At 48.0% G+C, this 24,803-nt stretch overlaps 1 protein-coding gene across 1 annotated transcript; it reads left to right on the top strand.

Annotated features, from left to right (window-relative positions):
• Positions 1-12,986: 12,986 nt before the first annotated feature.
• Positions 12,987-23,556, top strand: TBX22 (T-box transcription factor 22). Its single transcript, XM_075007839.1, has 8 exons — positions 12,987-13,308; positions 13,634-13,775; positions 14,809-14,910; positions 15,700-15,874; positions 16,378-16,542; positions 17,262-17,326; positions 17,611-17,696; positions 22,736-23,556. Exons 1-8 carry the CDS (start codon positions 13,158-13,160, stop codon positions 23,344-23,346), a joined length of 1,497 nt encoding a protein of 498 aa, XP_074863940.1. The 5' UTR covers positions 12,987-13,157; the 3' UTR covers positions 23,347-23,556.
• The last annotated feature ends 1,247 nt before the right edge of the window (positions 23,557-24,803 follow it).

A 24,803-nucleotide genomic window follows, 5' to 3' on the forward strand; every position in this document is an offset into this window, starting at 1 on the left:
GAGTGTGGGCTCCAGCCCTCTGGTGCTTCCAAGACCTGGTGTGCACTACGACACGGCCAAGGCAGGCTCAGGCCTGTGGTGGCCCTGCGCTGCTCCCAGAAGCAGCCATCATGTCCCAGCGGTCCCTGGGGGGCATAATTTATGCCTGAGGGGATCCAGGGATTTACATGCAATTCCCAGCTCACGCTACTCCCAGGCCGCACCACTCCGGGGGACGGAAGGGACCTGCCCCACACTCACCGGAAGCAGCTTCACACTTCCATAGGAAGAGGTGGGAGGGGCTGTGCAGAGGCACATGGCTGCTGCTCCCGCTGGAATCCTGGCACCCGTCACCTCTGGTGGGCGGGGTGAGCAGCTGGCTCTATGTGCTGCCCCCGCCTGAAACCACCACCCCTGAACTTCCTATTGGCCCCAGCACCTGCCCAATGCGAACAGCAGAGGCATCACTTGGGGGCCCCTACCACACTCTCCTGGGGGCTGAAGAGAGTGACATGCCAGCCACTTCTGGGCATGGCGCAGGGTCAGGGCAGGCAGGGACCCACCATTGTGCCTCTGCACTGCCACACTTTCAGCTGCCAAGCTCCCGGTTTGTCTTCAGGCGTCTCCAGGACATTGAGCTCAATTCTAGAAAACTCCCGGCAAAACTGGGAGGGTCCACAGCCCCCTACACCGCTCATTCCCTTTTCAGTCCGATTCGTATGTTATTTTGAAATTACTGCCTGAGGAGGACAGATATGTCAGCTGTGCTCTCTTTTCCCCACCTTCTCCTCCCATTCAAGCCACTACAGGGCAACATAGAGGTACAGAATACTGTACCAGAGGGGTACATCCAGACAATTAGCACATCTGTAATGTTCCCAATATTTATCATATCGGAATTCTATTGTTTATATTTGTCATGTAACCATGAAGCTGCAGTAGGTAGCGGAGTGTGTCACACCAAAGCCACAGTGCCTATGTGAAAGCCGAACAGTCCAGAGAAGGAAAAGAAGAGAAAGGTGATATTTTTTCACAGAAGTCCTTTCTACTGCTACTTTAGATTTGGATTATTGTGTTTCAAATGACAGAAATCACAGACCAAATCAAAAGCCGGTGACTTTTAATTGCAATGGTGATCATTTAACCAGAGCCTTTCAAGAAACTAAGGGTGCGTCTACACTTGCATTCCTCTTTCGAAAGTGGTATGCAAATGAGGTATAAATTTGCAGGTTTTGTGTCTCATTTGCATATTCTAATTTCAAAAGAGCTGCTTTCCATTAAATAAAGGGAAGAAGGGTTCTTTCAAAGATGGGTTTACTTTCGAAACAGCAGCATCTGCCCTGGCTCTCTTCTTTTGAAAGAAGCTCTTTTGAAATTAGAATATGCAAATGAGGTGTCAGCACGCAAATTTATACCTCATTTGCATTTTGATTTGCCTCATTTGCATACCTCTTTCAAAAGAAGAATGCAAGTGCAGATGTACGCTAAATGAATCACTGAGGCTGTGTCTACACTTGCTTTCCTCTTTTGAAAGAGGTATGCAAATGAGATAAATCGAAAATGCAAATAAGGTGCAAATTTGCATGTCAGACATCTCATTTGCATATTCTTATTTCAAAATACCTTCTTTCAAAAGAAGAAAACTAGTGTAGATACTGCTCTTTCGAACATAAACCCCATCTCCGAAAGAAGCCTTCTTCCCACAAAGAAACAGAAGGATTCGTTCAAAGATGGGGGTTACTTTCGAAAGAGCACTGTCTACACAGGTGTGTCTACACTTGCATTCCTCTTTCAAAAGAGGCAGGGAAATGAGGTAAATTGAAATGGCAAATGAGGCATAAATTTGCATATTTGGCACCTTGTTTGCATATTCTAATTTCAAAAGAGCTTTCGAAAGAAGAGAGCCAGTGTAGATGCTGCTCTTTTGAAAGTAAACCCATCTTCAAAAGAATCCTTCTTCCCTTTATTTAAAGAAGCTCTTTTGAAATTAGAATATGCAAATGAGATGCCAAATATGCATTTTTCGATTTACCTCTTTGCATACCTCTTTCGAAAGAGGAATGCAAGTGTAGACGCACCCCTGCTGTTGCTTGGGCTGAGCAGCAGCAAATGAAGCTTTGGGCTTCCTTTGTCTGCAGCCCTGAGGCCCCCAGAGGAGCACCAGCTGAGGCTTGTGGCTGATCAAAGCAGACAAGGACAAAGAAGAATTTGTGAAAGGAAGGAAGGAAAATGGGCCCTCATTTATTGATGGTCAAACTAAGCTGAGCTGTTCCTCCAATCCGACCATGCTCATGACCTAATGGCGTCATGTGTGTTCACTCTGGCTATGTCTACACGTGCCCCAAACTTCGAAATGGCCACGCAAATGGCCATTTCGAAGTTTACTAATGAAGCGCTGAAATGCATATTCAGTGCTTCATTAGCATGCGGGCGGCAGCGGCACTTCGAAATTGACGCGCCTTGCAGCTTATCCCGACGGGGCTCCTTTTTGAAAGGACCCCGCCTACTTCGAAGTCCCCTTATTCCCATCAGCTGAGGATTTGCTGGAGAATTTGGTGAGGGTGTTCCCTATCAGCTGATGGGAATAAGGGGACTTCGAAGTAGGCGGGGTCCTTTCGAAAAGGAGCCCTGTCTGGACGAGACGCGCGGCAGCGAGCCGCGTCAATTTCGAAGTGCCGCAGCTGCCCGCATGCTAATGAAGCGCTGAATATGCATTTCAGCGCTTCATTAGTAAACTTCGAAATAGCCATTTGCATGGCCATTTCGAAGTTTGGGGCTCGTGTAGACACAGCCTCTGGGTGTCAGTGATGGTCCCTGATCCTTTATGTAATCGCATGAGCACAGAAACCATTTCAATTAAGCAAATATTTCCCTTATCGATCATTTTAAATCATGTGCAGTCACTGCCCTATTAGTCTCAACAGACAGCCACGATCAAGGGCTATAACTGCCACATAGAATTCAAATTCTAAAGCGCTCTAAAGTTCTCAATCAGGTCCGGCCTGAATAGCACCAGACCATACCATTTATAAGGACACTTACTTTTAAAAATGGACTAACCCAATGACCATATATGGACAATCTTCTGGACTTTTCTGCATATTAATGAGCTGTGGCTATAAAAGGCCGCCCTTTGGCCCTTTGGTCAAAAGGGGAGATGGGCTTGGCTTGAGCCTTCTCTTTTTGCCTTGCTGAAGACAACTGAGCTGATCAGTTAAGCTGAAAATCACTAGGAAGAGCCTTAATTGCTGCAGCTTTGCCATTCTACTGCGAGCATCACAGCATCTGAGGAGAACCGAGGAGACCAGCGCCCACGGTTCCAGCACCACCACACGGCAACACCTCTTCCCAACGCTGGCCACTGCCATCAGCCAGCGTCGACCAACATTGCTGACCGACACCCCCGAGGCTTCATTCTTTTCACTGAGCAGCCTTGCTTGACACGGCGCGGCTTCGCGCCTGTGCGGCCGGCCACAACGACAACGACTTTCCAGAATAATAAAGGCCATTGGCCCTGTTCCTGGGCTAATTAGCCGAAGATGCTAATATCCTTTTAAATGTAATAGGTTATATTTAGTTAAAATGTTAATGTAGTTATTGTTAATTAGTTAATGTTATGCTAGGTAGCTATATTTGCTTAGACTTAAAAGGTACTTAAAGTATAACTGCCTGGTGCTGGGGAACACCCTCACCAAATTCTCCAGCACCATCAACTGGCACAAGGGTTCTGGCCTAGCAAGCTGGAATCCCATCGGGACTAAGCATTAGAGCTGCGGCCTCTTGCAGTCCTATTTATTAAGGTCAATTCAGCCCAACAACTCTAAGGGCAATTAAGCCTGCCAAATTAAGGCAATCAAGGCTGCCATTCATTAGTTGAAAGTCATACTTAAGCCAGATATCTTGCCATCTGACTACGTGGTGATCAAAATGTACCAGTTAATCGTAAATTAATTAGCAACTTTTTAATGTTTTATTTCCTTTTTATGTTATTGCTGTTGTATTTTTGTATGCTGTTGTTGTATTTAAAAGAGACCCTACATAAATAAACCGTCATAGTTCGTTTCAGTTAAGACCTTTAAGTTTGTATTTCTCCGTAATCACCTCAATTACCTTGGGTAGGAACTTAGCGGATGCTCTGCCTGCACCTCCCCATGGGTTATATACTGAGGTCTTCCAAGGCAAGCCATTTGGGTTGCTTTGTAGAATTCTTCTCAAGGCTTTTCTTTTGAAACTGCTCAGGCCACCGCCTTCATATCCCCCTTAGCCTCGACAACTGACCCAATTAGAAAAGCCTGGTACTGTGCATTGACAGTGGCCACTAAATAACTGAAACTGAGCTGTGCACGTCATGCTTCTGAATCAAGTAGCCTCCAGGGTGATTCATATAGGACCAAACAGACACTAAGGACAATCCCCTCCAATCTATTTGAAAAACATAGTGGGAGAAATAATCACTGGGTCAAAGCACACCTCCAGATGCTGAAAGGACCTGGTCCTTAAATAGGGTCAGTATGACTTTCAACCGATTCCACTGACACACTAACGAGCGATGTCTATGCTAGAGATTTTGTCAACAAAACTCACAGAGCATCCACGCTAAAAACACGTTCTGTCGAGAGTAAATTGACAGAACTTGGCACTTTTGTCGACAGCCTTCTGCCTCTCCTCCACAATGCACAACGCCCTTCTTGACAAAATCTGTCAACAAAAAAGCTGTGTGGATGCTCCAGGAAGCCCTCTGTCAACAGAGAGGTCTTCTGGGTCACCAGGCAGCCCTGTCTGCTGTGCTTCTGGTTGGCCTTCTGTCAAGAGAGTGGCTGGGCAGTTCAGCTGCTCTCTGTCAAGAGAGCAGATTGACAAAGCAATCCACTTTGCAGTCTGGCCACAGTCTGTTGACAGAAGTTTTGTCAGAAGATATCTTCCTACAGTAACGTCTGTCAACAGATCACTCTAGTGTAGACATAGATAAGTAGTATAAGCCTGCCCTATTTCGCAAGGCTTCTGAGAGGGTAAAGACATTAAAGCACTGGTGGGCAACCTCTGGCCCATCAGCCACATGTGGCCCATTAGGATTCTATGTGTGGCCTGCAAGATGTTTTGTTTACTGTTACTCAAGCTTGGAGTTAGTAGATTCCACATCCTCATAATTTTTTTCCTACCAATATTACTAAAGTGGTATACATATAAAGCACGTGCACGTCAAGTGAGGTACGTGCTGATTACCCACAAAACTGTCAGAGCCATGGCTGCCTCTGTTTCCAAAGTGTTGCTATGGTCCAATCAGCACACACTGCATTTTCTAGGTATGAAAGTACAGCCAGCAATACTACCCCATCCTGGGAAACTGTCTTGGTTATGACAATCTTCCAGCCCACTGAAATGAAGGAGGGCCACTCGTGTGGCTGCTCATAAGCCTAGGATGCCCATCATTGCATTAAAGGCTGTGAAGCCGTTAGAGATCTAATAATGAAAAGTGCAAAAGAAAGAAATGTAAGCTCAGCAATTAGCAACCAGTACAGATAATTTAAATCCCCACTTTGAACATACACTTTTTTAATGATTTACTCAGCACTTCCTGTCACTTCAGCATTACTTGGCCTGACTCTGTTGTCACTAACTCACTTTCTGTCAGCAAAATTCCCCTGACTTCAGTGGAGTCACTCCTGATTTACATCGGGGTAAGTGAAAATATGAATAGACCCGTTATATCCTTATGTTTTAGGAAAAATGATTAAAACATTCTTTGGAAGGCATTGTGGAATTTACATTGATCTTATACTTCTTAGTACCTCCTGGACAGCTGATTTGAAGCTTCCTCTTTTCCGTGTTGTAATTTCAAATCAATCTGAAATTCTCCTGTTCCTTGCTCTCTCCTGTTACAGCTAACAACAATTCTTTCATGCCCTAATCTTGCACGGTATTCTCATTAACTCAGATGGGAATGCCACATGTTGGAGTACTTGCATTAACAGACTTGCATGCTGTAATGAACTCATGAGCAAAATTAACATAATTGCAATCTAAACCAGACATATTTCGTGTCAGGAAAAGAACTTAGAAACCTGAGTTCCCAAATCATACGTCTTTGGCACATGAGTCTATCAGCTGTAAGTAGATCTCTCATCTGCTCTGTAGGGCGCATCCTGCTACTGTAGAGGTGCTCACAGCATTCACTATCATATTAATATCTAAAATATAATCTTCAGCAGGGGCTATGTTACCAACCACTGAATAACTTCAGATCCCTCCTGACAGAGAAGTCCTGCCACACAAGAGATCTAGGTTTTGAACACTGCTGAATAAATAACTGACTTTTTGGCTTGCATGTTGAATGGTAACAGAGAGGTAGCCACGTTAGTCTGTACTCTAACAAAACAAACCAGCAGAAATGTAGCACTTTATAGACTAACAAAATGATTTATTTGGTGATGAGCTTGCGTGGGACTGACCCACTTCTTCAGATCAATTTCATTTCCAATGCAAACTGACATATATAAGTACAGAGGATCAAAAAGAAAACCAATTGCAATAAAAACTGACAAATCAAACTCCATTCGTTCTAGCCTATTTGATTTATCAGTTTTTAATTGCAATTTTTTTATTCTTTTTGGTCCTCTGTACTTATGTATGTCAGTCTATATTGGAAATGAAATTGATCTGAAGAAGTAGGTCTGTCCCATGAAAGCTCACCACTGAATAAATCATTTTGTTACTCTTTCAACCATTACGTTTCTGATGCTTTGACTTTCTGGCTAAAGGACTGGCCTGAAGAATGATTAAAAAGAAGAAAAACCACTTTAAAACTCTGCTGATGTTTTTTTTTTTCATTTTTCTCACGATTATATAAACCACCTCCTCATCCCAAAATCAGTTTTAGTTTCAACTAAATGTTTCATTTGATTTGGAATTAAATTCATTCAGCTTTTTCTTTTTGTTTTCAGTCAGTTTTTAGGTGTTTTCACCCTTTTTGCTTTGTTTTTCTCATAACTAAATTTTGAAATGAAACACTGTTTTAAAATAAATGGTCAGAACAAATGTTCACATTTTTCAGATCACATTTTCTGTATTGATTGATTCCCAAAAGTATTCACCAAATTGGATTCAAAATTGCAAATAGTTTTGGTGTCCCACAAAATGCATCTTCCATCAGATTAACTAGTCACAAAAATTGCCCAGCTCTGATTTTGAACTAATATATTACTCTTTACCATGACAGAACAACTTTTGTGGATGTGTCACGCTTGGTCTTTGCTATTGCAAATACATGTGGGCATCAACATATTATCTCCTATTGTAGCAAACAAGTTCTAGCAAGAGAAAATCCACCAGGAAAAAGGAATTTCCCAAATTCCATTAGCACCTTGCCAGCAAAGTATTGTCTGCAACAATTAGGAACAGAGCTGTACGTAGATAAGCCTCGGAAAATGAATAAAGTCAAAATCCCAAAAAATTTGCCAACCTTAGCACCAGCAAAATATTGAATAGTGACAGAGAGATAGCCGTGTTAGCCTGTATTCTATCAAAACAAAAAGCAGTCAAGTAGCACTTTAAAGACTAATAAAATAATTTGTTAGGTGATTAGCTTTTGTCAGACAGACCTACTTCTTCAGATCATAGCCATACCACAACAAACTCAATATAAAAGCACAGAGGTCCAAAAATTGTTATCAAGGTTGACAAATCAGAAAAATTGTTATCAAGGTTGGAAAATCAGAAGAGCAGAGGGGCGGCAGGAGAGGGGTGTGGAAGTCAAGAGCTAGATAAAACAAAGTATATAAAAGAGTCCTTATAATGGGTCAGGTAATTGCTGTCCCGGTTCAAACCATGTTAATGTGTCGAATTTGAATATAAATTAGAGTTCTGAACATTCTCTCTGTAAACGATAGTTAAAGATCCTTTTCAGTAAAAAACAGACTTTCAGCTCATTGCCCGCTCAGTTAAAGTTCTGGCTCACGGGTTTGTGAGTTAGGAGTTCTTTGATGTCTGTTTTGCGTCCATTCATTCTTTGTCGAAGAGTGCTACTTGACCAGCAAGATACTATTATCCTTAACAGCTGAATGTCAATCTTGGAAGCAAAACTGTATGTTAAGAGGGCAATATAATTATAATGGATTATAATTATAATTCATTATAATTCATTATAATGGATGTTGTTTGGCACAGCTGACTGCAAAGGGGAATAAGAGCTCCAGTTTCAGCCTGTGATTATGAGAGTGACTTCCTCACAGTAAATATGGGCCCTGATTGACTAAGGAGCTGTCTCCTCAAGTAGAGATGATTGCATGAGACTTGGCCATTCTGCCCCACAGCTGGCAGGAGCCCTTTCCAGGCAACCCATCTCCTAGGGCAATGCGTGGTCAGTATAACTGTGAATTGACACTATATATCAGGTTATAATTTTCATGGTGTGGCTTATTGTCGTCCTACAAGCTATCAGTTTTTACTTCCTGAAAATATCAATTTGTTAACCAGTCCCAAGTAACTGATCTCTTCTGGTTCTAGTGGTTGGAAATATGTTGTTGAAAATTTGCTTTTATTGGACAGATGGATAGCTGGGCTTGAGGACTTGTCTCATCTTGAGATGGGGTGGGAAGGGTTAGGTAACAGGACACATGAAGTATGAAACCTACCAGTAATGACAATGCCTTTTACACTTACTACTGGAATGAAGCATTATGCTTGGATCCGGGAAGTCGTGAGAAAAATTATTTTGGAACAATGCATTCATCTGGATTCAGCTTTATTTGGTTCAAGAAGCTTTCTCTGGTCAGTGAAAGGCTTCCTTATGGTCAAAACCCACTTTGCTGTGTTGCATATCCTGTTCTGTTTCACTCTCCACATAGTTTTCTCTGCATAAACATGTCACTTCTCGGTTAAAGTCACATACATCTTCCATTATATATTGTGAGTTAGAGATAATTTCATAACTCAGAAGTAGCAAAACCACATGCTAGACTGCCTCTGAGAAGTAGAATGACAAGGCACATGCCACACATAGGATATTCTGCTTAGGGCAGTACATACCACATACCTTGCTTTTTATATAGAGGTATTTCCTGTCTTGTGCTTTAATGTAGAATTCCCTTTTGATGCTTGGGTTGGAGTCAGAAGCTGCCACCCATTCCTTGGACAAGAAATGTTCCCAGTTTGGATGATGCCGTTCTACATCTTGCAAAGGATTCAACAGGCCTGAAATTTTTTTGCGGTTGACACATGTAATATTATAAATGTGTCCCAAAAGACATCCTAAAAGTTGACAGTGATGGTAGCTCTAATTTCTCAAATGCTGGGGACAGTAATTAAAAGGCATATCAAAATAAAATTATCCTCTTACACCTTGATAATCCATGCAACTGCTTTTACTGTATATATTTAAGGCTGATGCAAAGAGGTAGAGTGGAAAGTTGGTTATGTAAGAAGAGTTGACAACTGAATTGCATGTCTCTGGGTAAATCATTTAAAAAAAAAAAAACCTTTTAATGCCTCAGTTTGTTCTCCTGTAAAATGGCTACATTCAAGCTTTCTGTGTATAATGTAATTTTGCAGTCCTGGAAATGGCTGTGGATGTTACCTTTGATTCAGACTGCAGAATAACCCCGTCTATGACACATGAATGCACACACATGCTGTGTTCCTCTTCTTTTAGGTTTCTTTGAGGGCCTTTTTGCTTTCTTACTCTCTCCTCCCCCCGTGTCTTTCTTTGCTCTGTACTTTGCACCTCAGGAATATTGGATGGATTTCCTATGACTGTTCTAAGAATGCTGTCCTTAAAAAGACAAGTGAGAGACATCAAGAAGCTATTGCCAGAGTTAGGAAATCAACGAAAAAAAAAAGTAGCAGCCAGCCTGCCTAGGCCTTCTCTCAGGGTAGCTTTGCACTCTGAGTTTTGCCAGCCTCATGGCCCTGCAAGAGTGGAGACTGTGACCAACAAAAGGAGTGGGGGAGCAGAGGCAGCAATGCATGGCTCTGCCTCGTGGGCTCTGTGATGTGCATGTGTGACAGCTGCTGCCTCATCTAGCCCTAAGTCTCCTTGGGGGCCTTGGCTGCATGGTAAAACCCCAAAGTTAGAAACAACTTACTTTAGGTCAGGGATCAGCTACCCAAACAGCAAGAAGAGCCAATTTTTTTTCAAACTCAGCAAAAAAAGTCAATAATTCAAGAAACTTTTAATGCAACACGTTTACTGCAAGATGTTCACATACTTTTATGTATTCTATTTCCTTACACTTGTGTGTGTTTGTACCACTATCTTCCTGACTTTCACTCCCAAACCACTTTAATTATGCCAATTTTACTTCACATTAATTTCAGTTTTCTTTCTTAAAATGCGTGTTGCCCTTCTCAGCAGGAGTGCTGCAAACTTCTTTTAATTTTTCAAAATCCAGGCTTTCGTAGCAACACAATCAAAACACAGCTATAGTATTGTATCCCATAACGCACTGCACATATTAAAGTAGGTGTTATCTAACATTTCAAGATCACATATTTTCTATTTATATTTGAGTTGGGCTCATTGTTGGGCTTTTAGACATTTACTATTTATTTAAAATAACCTGGAGGGTTTTTTTGTTTTTGTTTTTTCTGCTCCTACTGTTGTATTTTAAACTTTTCAATTATAGCATCTGAAGCCACAAAGAAGTCCTTAAAATGCCACATGCAGCTCCAGAGCTGCAGGTTGCCAACCCCTGCTCTAGGTACTGTGTCAGCACAGGCCTTCAGGGGGTGGAAAGGCTGCCCAAAGGAGCTTGCTCTGGTGCAAGGGAAACACACATCCTGCCCTGGCAGGATCCTGAAGTCACGGAGGCCAGCACTAAAAAGTGTGTGGAGCGACAGGGGTGGGGGAGGGAAGGTTGGCCAAATTGCTGATGATTGCCGGTTTAAGGCAGTCTCCAGGTAATCTCCATTGGTGGGGCTCTTCCGGAGGCCTAGCCACAGTGTAGAGCATCCCTTCTCTGGCAGAAGCCCACGGAGGGCAGGCAGACATCCTGGTCTGCTGCAATTGCTGGAGAAGGAGAAGACAATTTGCAGCCTCTTGGCCAGCAAAGACTCAGGTGAGTGGGTTTCTAGGCAGCAGATCAAAGAGGGGATTACTTAAGCAGACAACAGTGGAGAAGCTGAGGGAAAAGTTTGTGACAAAGAATCACAGAAATAGAAGTAATATAAATGTCAGCGTGGAAGGGACCTGCCTGGGTCAAGTCCAGCCCCCTGCCCTGAGACAGACCTAAGTGAACCTCCATCATCCCTGAGAGGTGTTTATCCTTCTGGTTCTTAAAAACCTCTGAGGGAGGAGCACGGGGGCATTGCACAGCTTCTGGGGTTGGCCTGGCCACCTGTCCCTCAGTCTACTACCAGTGAACCCTTGTACTCTGGGTGGTGCATAGGTCATCTACCAGTCTCCCCCACTTCACTCAGTCTTGAGACAAAACGTCTAGCTGCCTGCAGGAGTACCCCAGTTGTACCTTGGCCGAGGGCTTCCTCTTTCGCATTCTCCTGGTGGGTGAGAGCTTGAGGGCTCATGCAAAATAGCCACAGGAAGTGGCACCCCCCTTCTGCAGGAGAAAGCTCTGGTCCTCTCTCCACTCCGAAGCTTGGGGTAACAGTCCCTGCTCAGCTGCCCGCAGCCTCCAAAAAGGGCAACTACCACGCTGGGCGGTGCAGGGCAGCGCATGGCGGCTGCGCCAGGCCGGAGCAGGGGTGATGATGAGTAACCTGCTCCACTGGATGACCGTAGGGGCCTGGCCTGACTCTGCGGCAGGCAGCGGGATCGGCGGCAGCGCCCTTGAAGCGACCACCTGGGGCGCTGGGCACAGACCCGGCCCAGAGGGGGGGCAGACGTGGCGAGTTGCGTGGCGATAAGTTTGGCTCAACGGCTCCCGGCTCTCCCCGCCCTCTGGCGGCTCGGGGCGGGGCGCGGACCGGATCACTCAGCCCCTCTCCAGCCAGAGCTGCAGGGGGCGATGGCGAGCCGGGTGCCGAGCGCGCCTGTCCCGCCCCGCGCCGCCGCTCCCTGAGGCTGAGGCTGAGGCGCGGGAAGAGCGAGGCGCGCACGTGCGCGCGGAGCTCGCCCCGCAGAGGTTAAAGGCGGCCAACTCCTGACTGCAGTGGGACTCGCTCCCGCCCCGGGCCGGAGATCCTGGGGGCTCTTGCCAGGCAGGAAGCCGCGAGCGCAACCCGGGCGATCGCCCGAGCCCGCCGCTGCCCAGAGGCGGCTCCGCAGCTCCGAGGTTTCCATCCCGGCAAAGGCCGAGCGCGCCCCGCCCCGCCGAGCCAGTGACTTGCCCCCGGCCCGTGGGCTCCCCGCGCCGTTACTTCGGTCACCTTGCCGGGGCGCGGGACCTGCGTGCGGCCCGTCGCGCTGCCACGGCCCCGCAGGAGGCGCTTTGTAGCCCGTGGCAGGCCGGCGCTCTCCGCGGCCCCGCGTGGGGGCGGCCCGGGGGCGGAAGGGCCGTGCGTGTTCTGGGCACGCTCGGAGCCCGCGGCGCTGCCTGGCCTTTGTCTGGGCCCCGGGCAGCTGCGGCGCCACTGGGGGTCCCCCGGCCCGTGTGCGGCGGCCGCCTCCTGCCCTCCACGGCAACGAGCAAAATGTGTCCTGCAGCCTGCCGGCCCCGGCCCTCGCCCTGCCTGTCACAGCGCGGGGTCCGGCTTCGCCCCCCCGGCTCGCGGCGCTGGCCCCGCCCTGGCCCGGGAGCGGGGAAGGGAGGGCGGCTCGGCGCGTGGTACCCGTCGTGCGGTCACCGGGCTGGGAGCCCCGCGGGTTAGCCGTTCTCGGGGTGGCCCCAGCGCGCAGCCCTGGCCCGGAGCTCGGGCTCCGACGACTGCGCGCCGGCCAGGGGCCGCTTTGCTGCGTCCTAGACGGGGCGGCCCCTTCCCCTCCCCCCCCCCGCGCCCCAGGAGCTGCCACTCAACGGGATCCGCGCTCCCCCCGGGGGCCAAAACAAACGCGGCGGCTGCAGCCTGGGAGGCACCAGTCTCCCGCCCCGGCCGGGCCGCTCCCTCCAACGGGCCAATCTCGCCCGAGTAGCTGGAGGCACTGAAGCGGCCCCGGGGCGCCATGCGGAAGGCCGGGGAGGCCCCGCAGGGCTGGGGCCCGAGGGGGCGGTCAGCTCCCCGCTAGGAGCCGGGGGATTTCCGCCCCGGCTTTAAAGGCCGGGACGTGCGGGGGCCCCGCCGGCTGCGGGATGGCGCTCAGCTCGCGGGCTCACGCCTTCTCGGTGGAAGCCCTGGTGGGGCGAGCCGCCAAGAGGAAGCTGCACGAGCCCGGAGAGGAGAAACGAGCGCCCGGGCCGGAGCCGCGGGAGGAGTCCGGCCCCGGGAAGAGCCGGGAGCCTGGTGAGTACGCCCGGGCGTCCCCTTTTGCTAACGCCTGGCCGCGCGTCCGCCTCCCGCCGGGAGGTCCCCCGGGCAGCCCCGCAGAGCTCGCGGGAACGCACCGAGGAGCCCCCCCCGGGGGCTGCCCGACCTCCCGCCCCGGCCGGGCGCCGCTTTGGGCCTGCCACGGCCAGCAGCCGGCCCGGGACCCCCCTTCCTCCCGCCGCGCAGGGACGCTGAGCGTGGTCCGAGCTGGGCTGGGTCATCGCCGCGCTCTTAGCAGCCCCGGCGCCCTCGGGGAAGGGGAAGGGACCCGCGGAAACGCCTCTCGCTCGGCTTGTGGCAGGGAAGCGGCCCGAGGCGGGCAGCTCGGCGGGTGCCGAGAGCCGGGAGGCGAGGGACGAGCCGCACGTGGAGCTGCAAGGAGCGGAGCTCTGGAAGCGCTTCCATGAGATCGGCACGGAAATGATCATCACCAAAGCCGGCAGGTAGGGCAGAGCCGCCCGCCGCGCAGCCGGGGCGTCGACACACGCGTGGGGCTTCCGATTGCTCGTGGGAGTGGACAGCGCGCTCCGACTCGGCTCCTCCAGCCCCGGGCCGAGCAGTCAAGCAGGGGACCGCCTGGAGGCGTGTCAGCCCCAGCCCCGGGCTGTATGGAAATGCCGGGCACCGCCGGAACCCAACCCCGCCGGCGGGCAGCGAAGCCACCCTCAGTCTCAGTCTGTATCCAAACGCCGCCCGCCGGCCTGCGGCACCCTGGAGACTAACAGATCCATGGGAGCAGCAGCTTGCGTGGGCCAAGAGCCGCTGCGTCCTCGCCCACGAAAGCTGATGCGCCACGAATCTCTTGGGCGGGAAGGTGCCAGGGGGCTTGTCCTGGGGCGAGTTACTGCTGGAAACCAGCAAGAAGTCCAGAGGCACCTGAGAGACCCACAAATAGTTTGGAGCGTCAGCTTGCGTGGGCAGAGACCGGCTGCATGCAAAGACCCTCCCCCACGAAAGATGATGCTCCGAAATACCTGTTCCTCTCTAAGGTGCCCCGGGGCCTCTGGTTGGTTTTGAAGATACAGACGAACCCGGCTTCCTCTCTGATACTTGCCGGAAACCAGGCTCGGTGCAACTGAGATTTACTACCCCATTCGTGTACGTGACGCAGCGGGATTGTGCCCACGGCACGTTCTGCTCCAACTTGGCTGTTGGTCTGTCGGGTGCCCCAGGCCGACGGGTTGGCTTTGCGGATACAGACTCGCCCGGCTGCCCCCCGCTGGGACTTGCCGCGGTGGATTTCAGGCACAGGTGTGCGCGCTGCCCGGTGCCGCGCGTGGCCGGGTCCCTGCGCACCTCGTGGGCCGGGCTCGCTCCCGGAGCCCCGCCGCGGGAGATTTCACGCCCCACGTTTCCAGGCAGGCCCCGGTCGCGTCTCTCCAGCGCGATCATTTCAGAGCCTCGCGGTCCCCTTTGGGCCGGGCCCGGCCCTGCCCTGCCCCGCCCCGGGCGGTCACCGGCTTGTCTGCCCCGCAGGAGGATGTTTCCCTCGGTGCGGGTGAAAGTGAAGGGCCTGGAGCCGGGGCGGCAGTATTACATCGCCCTGGACGTGGTGCCCGTGGACTCCAAAAGATACAGGTAAAGAAACGGAGCCGCCAAGGCCGCGCTGCGGGTTGCGGGGAAAACCCGCCGCCGAGCCCCGCACGCCCCTGGCAGGACCGGGCGGGTGAGCCGCGGCCAGGCCGGCTCCAGGCGCCTGCTGCGCTGCGGGGTCGGGATAAAAGCGGACCCCAGGCGTGGAGAGCCGAAGCCCTCCGATCCGCGCTCCGCTTCGCAGTGTGCCGGGCCCTGGGGCTGCTCCTTCGCCCAGGCGTGCCCCGGGCCGGGCAGTGCGGCTACTTGCACCCCGGGAGGCTCCTGGCCACCCCCCGCCCCGAGGACGCAGGGCCGGTCCGTGCGCCCTGCCCGCAGCGGACAGGCCCTGGCTCGCGCGTGGCGATGGCCAGTCCTGGGGCGCAGAGGGTTGGGTGCATCGGACGGACACGACCCGCAGGGCGCCGCCTGAGCACCCAACGCGCGGAGCGAGCCCCGGGGCGCACCCACCGGCCGGAGAGGCCCGGGCTCGGCGGGCGCCGCTCGCTAACGGGAGTTGGGAGCGGGCCGGCTGCCGGCCCCCGGGCAGGAAGGGGGTCTCGTAGCCCCCGCGCCCCGGGTGACACGAGCAGGGGCCCGGCGGGCGCCGCAGATGTGTCCGGGGCTGGCAGCCCCGTCGCGGGACATTTGTTTGAGCGACCCCGCGTGTGCCGGAGGCTCGGGGGGCTGCCGGTCCTGGGTGGGAGCCGCCCCGCCCCGTCTCGTCTCGCCGGGGCCCGGCGGCGGGATCGGGGCCCGCCCTTGGCTGCTGAGCGCCCGGGCCCTGCCTTGCAGGTACGTGTACCACAGCTCCCAGTGGATGGTGGCCGGGAACACGGACCACTCGTGCATCTCGCCCCGGCTCTATATCCACCCGGATTCGCCCTGCTCCGGGGAGACCTGGATGAGGCAAATCATCAGCTTCGACCGGGTGAAGCTCACCAACAACGAGATGGACGACAAGGGGCACGTAGGTGTGGCTGTGCCCGGGCCCGGCCCCCGCCCCGCGGTACCGGAGGGCGCCCCGGCAGGGGCAGGGGCGGGGTTCGCCTGGCCGCGGGAGAAATGCCCCGCGGGGCGCGTCCCCCCGAGGCCCGGCTCTCCCCAGCCCCAGAGAGCCGAGAGGCAGCGCCGGGGGGCGCCGCTCCAGCCCCTCGGGGCGCGCTCGGCGCTGTGCCGGCAGGCGGGGGGGCACAAGAGCCCTCCCGTCACCCCCGTCCCTCCACGCGGGCCACCCCGCGCCCGGGCCCCGCGCGACCGCCCCAGCGCGGTGCGGGGGGCGCCCGGGAGGCTGTTTGCTGCTGGGTCCAAACTCACCCAAGCGGGGATTCGGCGCAGCGCGACGGGCCTCCCGGGTCTCGCCGAGGCGCGCCCGGCCGGCCCCGAACCCGGGGCGCTGCAGCCGGCTCGGAGCGGGCGGGGACGCCCCGGGGCCGGGCGAGCGCGGCTCAGCCTTGGTCTGGTCACGCGCAGATCATCCTGCAGTCCATGCACAAGTACCGACCCCGGGTGCACGTCATCGCCCCGGACTCCCGGCTCGACCTCTCCCCGATCCAGTCGCTGCCGGCCGAAGGGGTGAAGACGTTCTCCTTCCGAGAGACCGAGTTCACCACGGTCACGGCCTACCAGAACCAGCAGGTGCGCGGCCGCCGCCCAGCCCGGGCTTTGCGGGGCTCCGCGGAACGCAGGGGTGCTTGTTGAAGGCGGGTGGGGGATTCCTGCGGAGCATGGGCCGGCAGGCGGGCTAGGCTGCAGCTCGGGCCGGGCCTGCGCTTTTCCTAAGCCGGCCTTGGAGACTCCCTCTCCCCCAGGGACGTCCGTGCAGGAATTACAACCAATAATTCATGGCTGTCCAAACGGCCTGATGCTGCGAGGTGCGGAGTCCTCTTCGCACCTGCGGGACCTGCCGCTGTTCTCAGAGACTGCTGGAGCAGGAGGGGACCCAGGCCAGGGTTTCTCAGAAGCGAGGTTCTGGAATTGATAAAATTAAAACCCTTGCACCAAACTGCAGCCAGGTATAATAAATAGAAGGGGATTTTGTGTAGAAGATATAAAAGAGAAAGAAACCTAATCTGCCTGGGGGCAAGGAATCATCATAATAATTAATTAATAGCTGTACTGATAAAGTTCAAAAGGAGAAAAAGATATTTATAATATATGTAGGCTGGATTTTGTTCTGCCCTTCCACTGAAGTCAACAGGGCTATCTGTAGGATTCAGCAGAGCAGATTTTAATAGAAACAATATAATATAACAGTGTACAGAAGTGAGGAGAATGCTGTGCCTGTTATATAATTTTAATCCTACCTGCATCTGGCTTTGTTAACTCACTACAATTATTTGATTTTAAATCTGCAGATTACAAAACTGAAAATAGACAGGAATCCCTTTGCCAAAGGGTTTAGAGACCCAGGGAGAAACAGGTAATTGTTATAAATTGCCAGCCACAAATTCTGTACATAAATTCACATGCATAAAAAGGTCTGTGCTCTATTTCTTACTATTTTTAATTTATTATTTTAATTTTAGATTTGAAATGATTTCGTTAACTATCTGGAAAGAAGGAAAAGAATATTTAGAATGTTTGGAATATTTATGTAATCTTTCTTTATGAAAGAGATCTAGTAATGCAGTAAGGCAGCAAATCCAGAGGTGTAATTCTGGAGGAACCAAGCAAATCACTGAATCCCAAAGTTCTGCTTTACAGGGGAGTGCTGGATGGACTTTTGGAAACCTATCCATGGAGGCCATCACTTACTCTGGATTTTAAGGCCTTTGGTGCCGAAACCCCAGGTGAGTTTTTAATCTTTAAGCAGTTTCTACAATGTAAATAAAACATTAATCATTAACTAGAAATAATCTAACTTCTGTGCATGTGCAAAATGATATTAGCATCGTAAGCGATGGCACTGTGAGGAAAGATGAGGATTCAGATTTACTACCTTTGTCCTTTCTTGATGTTTACGCTTAAAAACAACTACCTAGTGGATTGTTTCTCAGTGTGAGGCTATTTTCACATTAACACTATTGATTTTCAAATCAAAATACATTGAAAATAAGCAATTATCTAAAAAGAAGAAAAAAGGACAAAAAAATACACTAAATCAGTAGTAATAACTTATTTAAGGAGAGCTACCTCAGGCTCTGATCCTGCAAAGAGCTCTGCCCAGGGAAACCTTTACGTCATTTTATCAGGGCTCCTTGCAGGTGCAAAAGTCCGTTATTTTGCACAATGTTCCCTCTAATTTTTGCATTCATGTGCGGAATACATTTTGTCACGTGAATCAGTGCGTGTGCAGCTGTGTACCATCACATGCTGCCACCTGTCTGTGGGTGCTCTGCTAATCAGCTTGACAGCACCTGAATATCTCCTGGGTGGCCATCCAAGCACACAGCTGACAGGGAATGCTGCTCCACGATCTCTTTGCAGGTTTGGAGCCTTAAACCCCATCTGTCTCCTTATGTTTTTACCTTGTGTTTAAAGGCCTCCTTGAGATGCTTTAGTAATTTCCATCGTATTTAAACATCTGGTGCAATGGTGTTTTCAGTGAAGGGCCTTTTCTTATAAAATTCATTTCCTCTGCTGGTCTAATAGTCTTAGATGCTTCATTTTGGGTGTGAAGTTTGCACTCTTTCCATGATAGTGTGCCAGTTAGTTAATTATTTAGTGCTGCAGCTCTTTTGGCATCGTGTATACACTTAAAGGTTTTGATGAGTGCATGTGTTAAATCTAAAATATGAATAAGTACCATATTACACAGTAAATACCAAATTTAGCATTTTGTGGATCTAATTCCACATACCTTATGCAAGAAAGACACCCATAGAAATCAATTTAAAGAGTATGTAACTTGCCCCAGGAACATTTTAGTAGTGCATTGATAAGTACTGAAACAGGGTTCCCACTTATGACGTGCATAAAAAATAGTATTCCGCTTTTTGGAGGCGGGGATATTTAGAATATGTTTGTTGTTTTACTATTTTGTCAGGTCACAAAATTCACCAATTTATTGTGACTGTCAGTCCTGTCCAGAAAACTATCTTTAAAGAGGATCAGATTATTTATTTACATGTATCTTCTATGGTTTGCTACTCTCTTTTTTTTGGAAAAAATATCTAGAAATTATGAATAAGAGAACATATTTAACTTCTGCAAAGTCGCAAATAAATGTTGCAATTATTTTTTTCAAATAAAATTTATCTCCATTGAGACATTATGTGTTTGGAGCCTAATACTGTACTGCAGAATTTACAGTGGCAAAATATCCACTGGAAGTTTTGCTCAAATAATGACTGCTTGTAGAGCCAGGTGAAAAATTGTAACGCTTACATGAAAAAACTTTTTTTTTTTAATTAAAGGCTCCTCTTACCAATTTAACACAGTCCTTTATCTTATGAAAAATTTGAAAGTTTCTATATTGTGACATTTGTATCCCACATTATCTCAAAAGGTGAATAGTTCCTATTTTATAAGCTCAAGGGCTCAAAATACATAGCCATAGAGACAACACTCATAAATACTGTATAAAATTGGTGATGGTGTAGGATGTTTACAAAAGTTGGATTAGCATGAGTTTTCGATGGCTGCATTATACACAAGTGGCCTAAAGCAAAAGATAACTAACTCCATTCAGATGATTGTAATACTAGATATAGTCCTAGAGGAGATGGGTTAGTGGGCAGAGGGCAGGCATGATGGTAAAAGGTGCATGATGAAAGCCATTTGTCACGTAGATTTGATAGCATTGCCAACTTTCATGGGTTTTATTGTTTTCTTAATGGCCAATTTCCTGGATTCATGTAAATATATCAGAATCGTGGCATTCATTTAAATAGAAATAGGTTTCTAGACAAGATGATGGTGGAGAAAAACTTGAAAACACAAATCTAAAGGGCTCAAAACCTAAAAGACAAATTATTTATTTTAAAATGTCACGATTTTTAAGACAATCTCATGACTTCTTTACATCCAACTGACTTTTGAAGGCTTGGACTGATGGACAGTACTGGTATCACATTTCTGTATATGATATGGGAGGAAACACATACATTCTGGTCTGGCTATGGTCTGAAGAAGTGGGTCTGTCCCACGAAAGCTCACCTAATAAACTATTTTGCTAGTCTTTAAAGTGCTACTTGACTGCTTTTTGTTTTGATGCATTATGCTACATATGCCAGTGGCTTGAATTCAGTGGCAGTAAGATTATGTCTATAGTTACACTGCAGAGAAAGCTAAGTTGAACTCCTGAAAAGTTTTTCAGACTTGTGGCCATGAGTTGCTGTGCTCTACTTGCGTTTCTAAAATGCTAACAGTGCGTCCATTAGCTACTCCTTTATAGGACTTGCATTCTTTTTTGTTATTGAGAGGTTTTTCAGAACACGACAAGGCCAGTGAGTCTAAACAGGCCTCCATATATCTGTCTGAACTGTAGAACAGCTGGGCAGAATTTTCAAATTCCAGGTTATCAGACCTACCAGGCGATGGTGCACAAACTCAACACAGAAAAAGCTTAAACAAAATGAACACTATCGGTGCTGAAAAATTCTCAGCAACAATCTATTTAAGGTACTCGATAAAATTGCCGAAACAGATCTGCAGTATTATTTCATTATTTCCTGCCCCCTCCGAAATCCAAAGATCTATTAGAATCCATGATGCATGTAAATTTTAAGCAGCGTTTTAAGTTTATTATAATAATAATAATAATAATAATAATAAACTACTGTCCCCTGCTTAACTGCACAGAGTCTACTTGTGCAAGTTTAGATAATGATCTTCTCCTCATGATATGATCTGACTTTGCTTATGTTAACCATAAAACACTTTACTATTAAATGAGAATTAGGAAGGAGAAGAGAAGAATAGGTCTCTTCCATTGCCTGCTCCCTCTCCCTCTGAAATCAACATTAAAGCAGCACTTGATATGAATGTGAAGATGAAGCCCTTAATGTCAGATATATATATATATATATATACCATCATTCTTGCAAATGCACCCATGATAGTCTGCAGTTCACCTGAGAAAAAGAGTAGTTTCTAAATTACATCCCTTCTTAAACCTTGACGTTGTACCAATTTTATAGACTGACAGAAGAAAGTCCAAAATACCAAAATATTCCTTATAAACCGTTACACCTAAAACGAGTCCAAGTCATGTCTTGTGTATATGGCTTTGAATCATAGTGTAAATAAAAGAAGATTCTAAACATATTAATGCCATTTTAGACATTTGACAAAAGGCAACAGAGGATGTTTTTTTCGTGATAGCATCAATACATGTAAATAAATGAGAAAAAGTAGATCCAAAATGTTATGATATAAGATGCAGTGGGGCTGTCCTAATGCATCTGCAAGAGAAGAAGGGGCTTTTAAATGAGGTTATCTTAAAACAGTGTCACTTTAGTAACAGAAATACACATTACTCTGCAACATTTCACTGTCAAAGCAGTCAAGCCTCCTTAGTTTTTACCCTTGAACATACTTAGGAGGAGCTGAAAGCTTGCGCTGAACAATGGTGTTAGTCATCAATAATCTAATAAGAATATAAATATGTAAAGTAAGTGGATGATGTTTTCCTCATAAATGTATGAAAACACTCATTGATCTGTTTCAGAAAATAAGATGTCAAATTGAAAAGTATATTTAAAGTAGTTTGAGAAACAGTGGTTACAATGTTTTATACAATGAATCAATTCCTGTGATCAGGGCTGCAAGGCAAATTCTCCATCCATGCTGAATAAGAATTTCTGTTGTTATATGCATGGAAAACTCCTGGAAATCCTGAAGAACATAGAGCGCCTAAAACATCACTCTTTTTGTTTATAAACAGAAGGAAACCAATTTTGCATAGAAGCCTAATTCAACTAGGTATTTAAGGGTTTGTCTACACTACCACCTTTCTTTGAAGGAAGGATGGTAATTAGGGTGTTGGGAGTTTACTAATGAAGCGCTGCCATGCATAGGCAGCACTTCATTAAGCAAATTCTCCCCTGCGGCAACTTCGAAGTTTTAGTTCTGGCATGCATTCAGCTGCAGCTCACCTGCTGGTACTTCGACGTGCTGGGGCAATTTCCAAGTCCCTTTACTCCTACAAAGTTGCACCGGCACATCGAGGTACCGGCTGGTGAGGCGCAGCTAGACACGTGCTGGTACTTCGAAGTTTAAAACTTTGAAGTTGCCGCGGGGGAGAATTTGCTTAATGAAGTGCTGCCTATGCACGCCAGCACTTCATTAGTAAACTCCAAACACCCTAATTACCATCCTTCCTTCGAAGGAAGGTGGTAGTGTAGACAAGCCCTAAGTGTATGGGTGAATTTCAGCACCTAAGTTACTGCAATAAAGTTACTGTAAAGAAAAAAAAAAAAGAAAAAGAAAAAGAGAAATGTTAATGATATAACAAGATATACAGGATGTTGTGTAATACTGTTAATTTTATACTAAAATATGTATCTGTACATTCCAGGACATGGTAACTATAATATCATATTGTAAAGGAACCAAATAGCAAAAAATAATTTTGTAGGACTTGCATCACCTGAATAAACTTTCCCCATTCCTGTAGCAAAAGAGTTAATGGGAGTAATCACGTGCTCACACACATGCGTGACTAACTTGCTGAATTGGTGCCTAAAAACCAACAATATGATGCATAATCTATGGATGGATCTTGCTACAGTCTTGCATGCAGAAGAACTCCCTTTCGGGTCAATAGGTATTGAGATGAAAAGGATGGCAAGCTATATTGGCTTCCATGTGGTCTGGATTCCACCCGTAATGCTTATTTGTTAACATCACGTAATATTATTTTGATGACTTTTGCTTTCATTTTTAGATGGGAGTTCTGGTTCTTCACCTGCAACTTCCAGTGGTGGGACGCCATCTCCTCTGAACGCCTTGCTTTCTCCATCTTGCTCACCTCCGACATTTCACTGGTCAGCCAGCAGCATTGGAATGTCATGCCCTGAAACGTATCTACATAATCTCAATTTGCCCCTTTACTACAAGCTTTGTCCTGCAAACCTTTTGAGACAACAGTCAGTTGTATTTCCAAGTCAGGAAAAACTGGGCGGCACCAATCCACATGTTTTACCCCACTTCACGGTGGATGTGCCTGGGCTATCTTCCCTTGGCTTAACAAATCTGAAAAATGGTAAATCCGAAGATTTCACTGGGCATTGTCTACAAGTACCTAATTCAACTAATCAAATGTTGTATGGATTACATGCATCTGGAAACATTTTCCCATCAGGTCACATTGCACAGGAAGCACTTAATTGTTCTTTACATTCTCCATATGGCTTGTATGGTTATAACTTTTCTATGCCATCTCGACTGATGAACTCAGCAAGCCATTTCAAAGTGAATGACAGCATTCCAGCTTCTTTTAGAGATGGCAGATGTAATCATCCTCACTGGCACTCAGCAATTAACCATTGCCTCTAGTGGAACTATATACCATTTCCAACGCAATGACATGTGAGCAAGTCTTTTCTTCGGTCATTCCCAAAGGTTTGCTGATTACTGCATATACAGTGCTTCACCATACAGGAGTGACCTGCCTAGGTATTTAACTTTTCACATGCAACTGTGCTGTAAAAAAATGTTCTGAGCAGTGGGGGAAGGCAAAATATCCAACAACGAAGATATGCCTTTTGCTAAGGGTTTTTTATAGAATGTTCATAGGATAGGTGGAAACTTTACCTAGAGAGGTGGCTGACTCTCCATTCCTAGAGGTTTTTAAGTCCTGGCTTGACATAGTCGTTGGTCCTGTTTGAAGCAGGGGGCTGGACTAGATGACCTCCTGAGGTCCCTTCCAGCCCTAGGATTCTATGATTTACATTCACCCTTTTGATATTTGCACTCTGCAGCAGGAAAGTCTTATGAAGGAGCAACTAAGTATAATAAATATGTATGACTTTAAATACCATTTTCATGAAACTCTTTAACGTCACCATTAGTTACTTTGCCGTTGCTGGGCTAGCTTCTGCTCACCTTAGGCTTGGTCTATACTAGGCAGGTAAGTCGATTGCAGATATGCAACTTGAGCTATGGCAATTGGGTAGCTAGAATGGACATATCTGTAATCGACTTACCTGGCCATTCTCACTGAGGGAGATCAATGAGAGAGTTTCTCCTGTTGACCTCCCTTACTCCTTGTGATTGCCAACCCCAGATACTTTGAGTTTTTGCATCTCTACCAGGTGCGTGATATCAAACTCTGGAGGACTGACCATGAATAGGTCGATCTCCTGGTAAGTATAGACAAGCCCTTACGTGAGCTCTGACGTCAGGAAGCCATGCCTAATTGGTTATGTGTTTAAGCCCATACTTCAAACCGATTGACTTTATGCGGAATATTGAGAGCGCAGCAAGAATCTTGCTGAATTAGGACCCAGCTTAGCAGGATTTGGTCCCAAATCTAAATATTTGCTGTTGAATGAAGCAAAAACTAACCAAAAGACCAAGAACTTGGTCTTTCCTGGCTGGGGTGGTAGGGAAAGGGCATCTGATGAAAGGGAATCAAGTGCCGTCTTGTCCCTATGTCCCTACACAGCACAGTGTTCATTGTGCTTTCCCCTAGGACTGCACTAGACCTTGCTGAAAGTGGCACTAGCCTGTCCCAAAGTGGGCAGGGAGGACCCTATCTCCATGCATCTTGGCCAGCTGGTCCTATATAACTGGAGCTCCTGAAGCAGAATTCAGAGGTCCAGGAAACATTGACCTTAAGTGAGAAAAAACTCTCCCTGAAGCCCCAGCTGGGCCAAGGTTTGTTTGCATCTGCTCCAACTCATGGGCGCACGAAGGAAAAGAGGCAGGGCCAGCAACAGACTTTTCCTGGCCCTGGGTGGTGTGTGTGTGGAGCAGGGGAGAGCTCCAGGGCTTGGCTCCTGGACTCCAGC

The sequence above is a fragment of the Carettochelys insculpta genome, chromosome 13 (assembly GCF_033958435.1).
Source record: "Carettochelys insculpta isolate YL-2023 chromosome 13, ASM3395843v1, whole genome shotgun sequence".
NCBI lineage: Eukaryota > Metazoa > Chordata > Testudines > Carettochelyidae > Carettochelys > Carettochelys insculpta.